We start from the raw sequence: 10433 nt of genomic DNA, 5'->3' as shown, positions 1-10433 counted from the left end.
GCAAAGCTCTTAACCAAGCCACCACCAGGGCTCCAAAAAAGAAGTCTAGGAAGTATTAATCCCAGGTGCTTTAATAATTAAAAAAATGCACATGTAAGCACACATATACGTTGGCTGTACATCACATTGTGTATTGAATTAAGTAATGAAAGAAAGAAATACAGTCTTCGCAAGCAGAGCATAAAAACTGGTAAAGCTCTCCTTTGGTTAATTAGGAAGGAGAACGTTAAATACTCCCACCATACTGATAAGATAAACTGCCTAATACTGGGGCTGACTGACTGCAAGCCTCACTGCTCTGGTTCTTATCTAGAAAAATCAATTAGAATCATTCTGTGCGTAAGAACACTTTTTCAACAGATTAGAATTCTTCCCAGGTAAAAGTATACTATTAGAGGATATCATTTTGCAAAGACAAGTCATCATTTTTTTTTTATAAGTTTTAAAGATGTCTCATAAATTACCAAAAGCAGTCGAGGACGCTGATTAGAATTTTATTAGGATATTTCTTTTTAAGTCTGGAATTTTGTGTTTCAAGGCGAGGCGGACAGAGTGTAACCCTTGCTAAGCGCTTAGAGCCACTCCCTGATCTTTTTTTCTGGATACTGTGTATTTGTTCCAAGTGTAACCTAGTCTTCCCACGCTCGCTCCTACTCAGGTACCGGGAAACCCCCAGTCTCCCCCCTCTCCAGAAGGTGCGACCTCAGCGCAGTGTCAGCGCCGGGAAACACCAAGCAGATGCCGTCCAGGCAGGTCCTGCGTCCCCGGAGCAGCGACTTCTCGCAGCCTCGTCCTTCCCGAAGCCCTGCGTCTTAGACCTCTTCCCAAAGCTCCTCTTCCTGACATGCCCCCTCTGGGCGGGGGGGGGGTGAGGGGTGGGGCGAAGTTTAAAGCCGGACTCCCTTCGCGTCCAAGGTTGCCGCGGGTTGCTCTCTTGGCTGTACGGTTACCCGGGTGAGGGTACACAGCGCTTTCCCCTACGCGCCTCTGTAGCCTCAACTCTGCGAGTGGGGGACAGATTCTTACGCTGTCGGCGGTGCCCTGGCGCACAGTCCCTTCCCGTTCGAGGGTCTTATTCTAAAAATTGGTGCAGGGTCCCCTTCCTGGGCCCCAGGGAGCCGGTACGGGCTCGGCTGTGACCCGAAGACGGAGGCATATTTGGCTACCCGCGCGGCTCGTGCGCAGGGCGCGTGTGGGTGTGGGTGGGTGAGAGTGAGGGTGCGGCCGGGGGCCGGCCGGAGGCGGACCCGCCGGGCGGCAGGTGGGTGCGGCCGGAGGGAGCCCGGTTTGCGGCGGCGGCGGCGGCAGCAAATAATTGGGCCGTGCGCATTTCCTTCCCTCCCCTCGGCCTCGCCGCCCACCCGCAGCGCCCAGTGCGCGGCGCCCGCGGCTCAGCTCCGCGTCCCCTCCCCGCCGCCGCCGGCCGCTCCTTTCCCGGCCGGTCCATGTCCCTGCCCGTGGTGCTCCCGGGCTCCTGCTGCCCCGTGGCCGGGCTTTCAGGCGGACCACAGGCCGGGGGTCCTGGCGCCGCCGCCGCCGCCGCCCAGGAGCCGCCGCTGCCCCCGCTGCGGCCGCGCTGGCCTCGGGCCGCGCTGCAGCCCCCGGCGCGGCCTCGCTGCACGGCCACCTCCGGGGTGCTGGCCGCGCCGCCCGCGCTCTCCTCTCGCCGGGCCGCCGCCGCCGCCGCGGCCCCGGGCTCCGCGCTGCTGCCCGCCCGCCCACTGCTGTCGCTTGGGCTTCTGCAGCTGATCCTGGGCTGCTGCATGGTGGCACTCAGCTTCGGGGCGCTGTCGCTGAGCAGCTCCCCGCAGGTGAAGAACTCGTGCCCTTTCTGGGCGGGCTCCTCGGTGAGTGCAGCGCGCCCCCCGCTCACCTTTGCAGGGCCGGTCATGGGGCAGAGGACTCTGGCTGGTTCCCATCACCGTCCGTTGGTTACCACCGCCGCTCCCCGCGGGGCTGCAGTTAGCACAAACCCGTAAGGCCAGCTGAAGTTTTTGGAGGCATTGGGAGCAGCAGAAGAAAAAGATTTTGGAGACAACTGAGTTTAGGGGTGAATGGGGTTGCGCCTGGGCAGTGCAGATTCTTCTCAGGCTAAAGGATTTTGTTGTTACTGTCAAGTTACTAGTATAAAACAAAGATTTCCAGCACTTTGGGAGATTGGAAGGATGGGGGGGGGGGTGTGATGACAGGAAAGCCGGAGGAAAATAATTAACCTCCTTTTGAAGATTGAGTGTTTACAATAGTGCACTGACAACGTCCACGCCGGGAGGGCAAGGGTTTTGATCTGTTTTGTTCACTGATGTATCAACAGTGCCTGGCACACAGTAGGTGGATTTGTGGAATGAATGAACTGACAGGTTGATGGGGGGCACTTGTTTTATTCCTCACTGTCCTTATTGTGTGGACTGGATTCTTTCTGACTAATGGTGACCCTATACAACAGAGTAAGAGTGACCCATAGGGTTTTCTAGGCTGTAATCTTTACAGGGCCAGGTCACCAGGACTTTTCTCCCACGGAGCTGCCGGTGGACTTGAACTCAGACCTTTCCGGTTAGCACCAAGAACTTCAACCATTGCGCCACCAGGGCTCCTTTATTCCTTGTTAGTCCACACGTAAATGTGAAATGTATCTCATGTAGGATAGCTCGCCTGTATTTGGGGACAAGTTCAGGAGGTAATGAGGGGGTGTGTGTAAGCCAGTGCTTGTACCTGGTCATTAAAGCAGGGCCTTTTTTTTTTTTTTAAGCCCCCACTGGGTTCCTGGAGCCATGCAGGCTGCTGTGCAGTGTTTAATTCTCAGGAACCTGAGCCTGTCATTATCAATGAGCTAGGCAAAGCTCCAGGAGCTAGGCAGCTAACTGGAATTATCTGCTCAGCCCCAGGACCCAGCTCTGTCTCCTCTAACCAGGAAGGCTGATTCCAGGGCAAAAGCGTGCCTTCTAAAATTAAAAGCCCAAATCAGTTTACCCTTGAGTAATTTCAGAGGTAAATACACTTAGAGGCCTCTGACAAAGGCTGCTGTCTGCCAGTGTCCGTGGACACTGGGTGGACACTCACCCCTACCTCCTTACCATTTCACAACTCCTAAGACATCCAACCCCTTGAGGTTGGCCGGGTGCTGAGAGTCCTGGAAACAGGTCTTGGTAGGATGATTGTGAGAGATGAGTATTTAAAGTAAATGACCTTTCTTTGAACTAAATTAAAAGGGCTGGCGTGGCCTGTAGTTTTTCCCCGAAATCTGTAAGGTATGCATGTTCTGAAAGCTGAAGAGCCATTCTTTTCCAGGTCAACACATATGCAGATTCCAGACCAAAATTTAATATCAGGAGGGCTAATTTGAACCAAAAGTAATTCCTGGAATAAGAACGTTAGGCTCCTCGACACTGGCCTGACATTTTATCCTGAAATTGATGCCAATTTGCTTTCCTTTGAAATACTTTGATGTTGATCTCTGTCTGGTACATCCTGTGCTATATGAGCAAAGTTCACAGTTTGTACACCATATAAACAGAATCCCACCCTCACCACCCTGCTGCTGGGCTCTGCCGATTGCCCCTGAGTGTTTTATAGACTCTAGGAGGAAGCCTCCTCCAAGCAGGGTGGGAATTAGATCCTTCCTGCTCCCTACTCCACTTGCCAGGCTAAATTCGGCCAAATGGATTGTGCATTTCATTTCCCTAAATACCAGGGGCCAGCAATGACTCTTGCATACATTTTTAGGTATTTGCACTTTGTGAAATGATAATCTGTTGTCTTCTCAAACGCAGCTAGTTTAGGATTAAAAACCATTTTTGAATTATTTCAGGTAAATGCACTTAGATACCAGTCCAGCCACGGTTGGATTTGATAAAGTATAAAAAAAGGCCATCAGCCAGAAGATGAAGGGTATTACTCCATAGCCTGCTGGCTGGGTGTGTCCTTGTCTCCCACTCAGTGGTGACACTTAGCAGAACTAGGCAAACAGGGAAAGCTGGGGAAGTACTGGTGATTTGGAACTGACAAATTCTATTTTAGGAGGTAGTTTTCCTCCCACGCCTCACCTCCAGGTCTATACACAACCCTGTAATAGTTGGTTGGAGTCCAGGGTGGTGCAAACGGTTAAGTGCTGGACTACTAACCAAAAGGTTAGTGGTTTGAACTCGCCTAGACGCCCGTTGGAAGAAAGGCCTGTCTTTTGAAAGATCACAGCCATGAAAACCCTATGGACTACCATTCTACTCTGACACACATGGGGTGCCATGAGTGGGAATTGACTTAATGGCAACTGGTTTAAGGATTGGTTATTCTAATTTTTTGGTGACGTGTTCCTGAAGTTGACCTCAGAATTTGCAGTGATAACAGAACCAAGAGATACCGCACCTGTAAAACAACTAAATACAATTTTAAAAAGATGGCAATAGGCAGGATTATTCTCTTGGTGTTTTAGGGCAAAAAAAAAAAAAAAAAATCTCACCAGTAGCATATGGTTTGATTTTAGGTACTATGCATGAGAGGTAGATTTTTTTTAGAACTCTGTATTATGGAATTTTAAAAAATTTATACAAAAACAGTGCAATGAACCCTCATGTACCCTCGCCCAGCTTCCACAGTTGTTTCATCTGTACCCCTTGGACTCTGCCACTGGCCTCTCTGAGTGTTCTGATAAATTCTAGAAGCATGGGTGTTCCAAGCAGGGTGGGAATTAGATCCTTCATGCTGCCTAGTCCCTTTGTCGGATTAATATCCTGTATTATTTTGAAGCCCATCTCAGACATCGCATCGTTCCATTTGTAAATATTTCAGTATATGTATCTTTTTAGAAAGAAAATGTAACTTCATAGAGAGGCTGCATAGGAGTGACCGGAAGTCTTAAGAACCTCCTTCTGCTTTTAACATTATATTATGAACATTTTAAATCTCAAACAAAGGTAGAAAGAGTGGTATAATGAACCCCCACTTACCTTTCAGCTTTCCTAGTTACCAATACTGGTCTGCTCTATACCCACATCCATCCCCCCTTCTAACCACCCCCTGGATTGTTGTAATACAAAATCCCAGATATCATAATTTTAACCATTAAATATTTTCACATGTATTTCTGTATAAAAAGGGGTTTAAGAGCACTTATAATTATCACACATGGGTCCCTGGTGGTACAAAAGGTTAAGTGCTCGACTCCTAGCCTCAAGGTTTCGTGGTTTGAACCCACCCAGAGGCGCCTCGGAAGACAGGCCTGGTGATCTGCTTCTGAACGGTCACAGCCTTGAAAACCCTGTGGAGCAGTTCTACACACTGAGTCGGAATCGACTTGTTGGCAACTAACAACAACAATCATCACACACAATTAATTAGAAAGACAACTAAAATGAGGTTTTTATGTAAAAGCTTAGAAATTATGACTTGAGAACTGTAAAAGCTTTTTTTTTAAAACAACTTTATTGAGATATAATTTACATACCATCCAATTCACCCATTTAAAGTATAAAGTTCAGTGATTTTTAGTAAATTCAGAGTTGTGTGACCATCAGCAGAATCAATTTTAGAACATTTTCAACATCCTTCTCCCCCAAAAAATGCCCTATCCATTAGCAATCATTTTTTCTCTCCAGTCTCAGCCAACCATCGATTAATCTACTTTTTGTCTGTATAGATTTGTCTATTCTGGGTATTTTATGTAAATAGAATCATACAATGTGTGGCCTTTTGTGACTGGCTTCTTTCACTTAGCATAACGTTTCCAAGGTTCATCTGTGTCGTAGCATGTGTCAGTATTTCATTGCTGTATATTGGTGAATAATATTCCACTGTGTAGACATGCCACATTTTATTTATCTGCTCACAAGTTTTATTGGGATACGAAACTAAGTAGCTCAGTGGAAGTGCCAACTTAAGTCTCAGGTTACTTCAGACCCAAGAAGGAACACAGTAGAAGGATATCCTCGGATTTCAAGCTTTGAATGACCATCCTGAGCCTTAGCCTGCTATATCAACTGAACTAGCAAATCTTCTCTTGGCTTCAGTGACAAATTTGCTTGCGTTTTTGATACAAAGTTAAGTTCTAGGGACATATACTCATTTGAAAGGACCATTTTGTTAAACACAGATATTTTTCCATGCATCTGTAAGTGTTCTCACCCTGAGTTGAGATCCTGAGGCTTCCTTCATTTGTCTGAACCTCAAAGGTATAGTTTACCTAATTTGTTCTATAGTTAAGAATTAACAAATTCTCTAAGTTATTTTTCCCCCCATACTTAATATACTTCCAGCAACTTAAAGGGAGTGTTTTTAATGTACTCTTTGTTTTCTGAGCACTCTGCGGTCATTTATTTTCTTCCTGGTGTCCTTGGTTAGTAATTCTATATATTATTTTTCTATAGTTCATGAGGGTAACAGATTATTTTTCTCATGGTTCATGCGGGTAACAGATTAGCCACCTTTAAAACTGAAGTTTGACTGCAGGTGGGTGGCGGGGGGAATCTAAACATCCGTGTTTAGGTAGGCCATGCTGTCATGACTCCCGATTTGGGGTGCATTCAGTTAGTATTAGTTTCCGCTGGGATCATGGGTGACCCAGCCCATCCCACTGCACTAGATTTCACGAAAGAGAAGAGAGTTGTACTGGTTTGTCTCTTCTACTGCAAAAAACAAAATTCCTGACTTTGATGACATATAACCCTTAAGAGATATTTCAGGCAGGTGGTAGAGAATTGGTTATTTTTGTTTTTTCTGGCAGCCTTTATATGCTTGCATACATTCATATCTTTCTGCTTGAAGACTGATCTGAACTCAGAACCCTCCTCTCCCTGTCAACTCTGTGGTTCTTTAATAAGATTCTGTAAAAAAACCCAAACCCATTGAGTCGATTCTGACTCACAGCAACTCTATAGGACAGAGTAGAACTGCCCCCTAGGGTTTCCAAGGAGCAGCTGGTAGATTCGAACTGCCGACCTTTTGGTTAAGAGCTGAGCTCTTAACCACTTGTAAAGGGACAAACATCTGTAAACCTTAAGGTAAACCTTTTTAAAAAACTGCAGTGACTAAACATAAAAAAAGAATGGGTAGTCCAAGGGAGAAATAAACCCAAAACTGAAGTCTTTACCAGGTAAATATCAGTAAATGTATCTTTTTCTATCTAATCATTAAATACTACTTCCATATTTAAGGAGCATTTTAAATAAAAATTTTTGATGAATTTAGTGGTTTTATTTGGTCCTTCATTTTACATGACAGCAGAGTCGCCTTAAGTTCCCTGCCTTGAGTAAGTGGTGGAGCCTCTTTGAGCCTCAGTTAACCAAAACCCGCCAATGTCAAGTTGATTCCGACTCATGGCGACCCCACGTGTGACAGAGTAGAACTGTTCCACAGGGTTTTCTTGGCTGTAATCTTTACGGAAGCAGATCTCTAGGCCTTTCTTCCACAGTGTTGCTGGGTGGGTTTGAACCACCAAGCTTTAGGTTAGTAGACAAGTGCAAACTCTTTGTGCCACCCAGAGACCCTTGAGCCTTAGTTCTGTATGCAGTAAAACCTGCGAAAGCTGGAACCTGTGTAAAGTGGAAACCCGTCAGAGAAGAAAAACTCAAAATATTTTTCACTACTGGAGAGCCATAGAAAAGTGATAAGACTGCACCCTGTTAAAGGTGGAAAACTTGCAAGACCCAGAAAAACAAGGCTGCTCCGTTGAGTGCTGGCTCTCACAGGCTTCACTGTATATCTATCTATATATATATATGTAGAGAGAGAGACACTGCGCGAGAGAGCGCCCTGGTGCACAGTGGTTAAGAGCTCAGCTGCTGACTAAAAAGGCTGGCAGTTCGAATCCACCAGCTGCTCTTTGGAAACTGTATGGGGCAGTTCTACTCTGTCCTATAGGGTCTCTATGAGTTGGAATCGACTCGGCAGCAACAAGTTTGGTTTTGAATGTATGTATGTATATATATTTGCCACTGTAAATGCAAAGGGTTGATAAATGCAAATAGGCTGATAAAGAAAATATTTTGAGCGCTTTGACAAATTTAAAAAAAAAAAAAAAACCATTGCCAAGAGTCAATTCCAACTCACTGTGACCCTATAGCACAGAGTGGAACTGCCCCATAGGGTTCCCAAGGATCGCCTGGTGGATTTGAACTGCCAGCCTTTTGGTTAGCAGTCATAACTCTTAACCACTACACCACCAGGGTTTAAGAGCTATGGCTGTTAACCAAAAGGTTGGCAGTTTGTATCCACCAGGTACTTCTGGGAAACCCTGTGGGGCAGTTTTACTCTGTCGTTTAGGGTCACTGTGAGTCAGGATCAACTCGACGGCAATGGGTTCAGTTTTTTTATAAATTATTTTGTGCTTATTTACAAGTTAACGGGAAATTTACAATATGGCTCTTTTTATCTCTATGTTTAGATACAGCAGCTTCTGACAAACGATCCAAAACATTTTTGCCCTAAGGCATGTTAATGGATTAGCAAGGAAAATAGGGCATCAGAGTTATAAGCTTTTGATCATAATGGTTTTGTTTTTAAGCTGGAAAATTAAGGCCCATTAACCATTGATGGTGGGTAACAACGATTCCTGCCTCGTGTATCTGGGAACCCTTCTTTGTAACGTCAGAAAAAAGAAAGGCCTCAGCTTTTCTTGTAAGTTACAAGGAATGGATCACAGGTGAGTGAAACCAAAATTGCAATAAATCTCATTATAATAACCCAGAGATAATTTGGTGTTAGGAAATAGATCCTTGCCTGTCAACTCAGGGCGAGTTGCATCTTGTGCTGGGTGGAAAGAATGCTGATGGAGCTGCTTTTTGCTGCTGGTGTACTTTTTTAAGAAGCACAGGTGATAAAAAATATGTCTGGGCTTACACAGTCATTTTTGAGCAAGTTGGTCTCCATTCATTCATTCTCGCCATAACTAACTGGGTTCCTGCCAGGACCCATTAGTGGTAGGAAGGTGTATACTCGCAACTGCAAGTCCTCATGAAATTACCAGTGAGTGGAAAAGACAAACAAGAAATAGCCTTATGGTATAATGGGTGTCATGAAGGCCATTGTTAAGGAACTTTCTTGACTCCATGCTGCCCCAGAGAATATTGCTGCCCCAGGGAGGTAAGTAGTTGCTGACGAGTCGATTCCGACACATGGCGACCCTGTGTGAGTGTCAGAGTACAACTGTGCTCCATAGGGTTTTCAACAGCTGAGTTTTCAAAGATCACCAGGCCTTTCTTCCGAGGTGCCTCTGGATGGACACGAACTTCCAACATTTTGGTTAGCTGCCGAGCTTTGTGAAGTGTTTGCACCACTCAGGGATCCCTCCAGGGAGGTAGAGGCATTGAATACTCTGCTTCCTTTTTTCTGGTTTCCTCATTCCCTCCCCTATTTGTGAATCTTCCTCCCCCTTCAGGGTGAGCATCTCTTCCCTTGAGTTCTTAAAATATTTATACCCAAACGGCAGCACTCTGCTCCCATGCCATCCCAAAGGCTTCTAACCATGCAGTCCTGCTTCCTCTTTTTCCCCTTCTTCCCCTCCCCACTCAGAGTTCCTCAAGGGCTTTAGGGTTTGATTGGGCTTAAGGACTCAAGTGGGTGTGTCCTTTGTTGTTGTGCTCAGGACTGAGGAAGATGGGACTGCATCTCCCATCTGGGACTGGAATTAGATGGTGGTTTAGAACGGATTCAATACAAACCCAAGTAAAATCCCAACAGAATTTTTCTAATAATAATTATAATATAATATAATTAAATATAATATATTTTTCTAATAATTATTATAATATATTATTATTAGAAAAATTCTATTGGGATTTAACTTGGGTTTGTATTGAATCAGTGAAACTATTAAAATGAAAATGACATCTTAAATGTTTGTCTCCTAATCCAGGAACATGGTATATGTCCTGACTTACTCAGGTCTTCATTTCATATTGTTCATTAAGCTTTGTATATCTCCCTCCCCCTAGAGGTCTTAAATATCTTTGTCATGTATATTTTGAGATTATTGCTATTTTTCATTTGTCATATAAATTTTGTACATATTTGTAATGTTTCTATAGTTTGTAACTAGTACATGCAAACAAAATACTGTCTCCCCAAAGAAAGAAAAACAGTTGAGTTTTTTTTTTTTTTTTTTGTTCCAGATACCTTTCATTTGAAACGACAGCTCTGTCATGACCCATTAAAAATAAGAACTATAAATACCTTTCGAGTGAGCAACCCCACCCCTGAGACTTTGCCCAACAGGAATGAAAGCACTTGCGTTTAAGATACGTCTACGTTACATGGATGTTTACCGCAGCTTGTTTGTGAGGACAAAAAACTAGAAATAGAGTGAAGGTCCTAGAGTATGGAAGTTAGGGTACAGTCATACAGTGGAATGTTATATAGCCATTAAACTGAAATGAATTAGAGTTAGTCCAGTGGACATGGAGAGCTGCCCATGAAGTATTGAGAAGAGCAAGAGGTTGAAAAGTTTA

The 10433-nt window shown here is 44.9% G+C and overlaps 1 protein-coding gene across 1 annotated transcript in view; it reads left to right on the top strand.

The window, feature by feature from the left end:
- The first annotated feature begins 1445 nt into the window (after positions 1-1445).
- ENTREP1 (endosomal transmembrane epsin interactor 1) overlaps positions 1446-10433 on the top strand; it is an 80607-nt gene continuing 71619 nt past the window's right edge. The window contains exon 1 of the mRNA XM_023544773.2: positions 1446-1847. Within this exon, the coding sequence (XP_023400541.2) occupies positions 1446-1847 (402 nt within the window). The remainder of the gene's footprint in view (positions 1848-10433) is intronic.

Source organism: Loxodonta africana, chromosome 9, assembly GCF_030014295.1.
Source record: "Loxodonta africana isolate mLoxAfr1 chromosome 9, mLoxAfr1.hap2, whole genome shotgun sequence".
NCBI classification, from domain to species: domain Eukaryota; kingdom Metazoa; phylum Chordata; class Mammalia; order Proboscidea; family Elephantidae; genus Loxodonta; species Loxodonta africana.
Note: the sequence above shows the minus strand (reverse complement) of the source record. Positions and strands in the feature narration are given on the sequence as shown.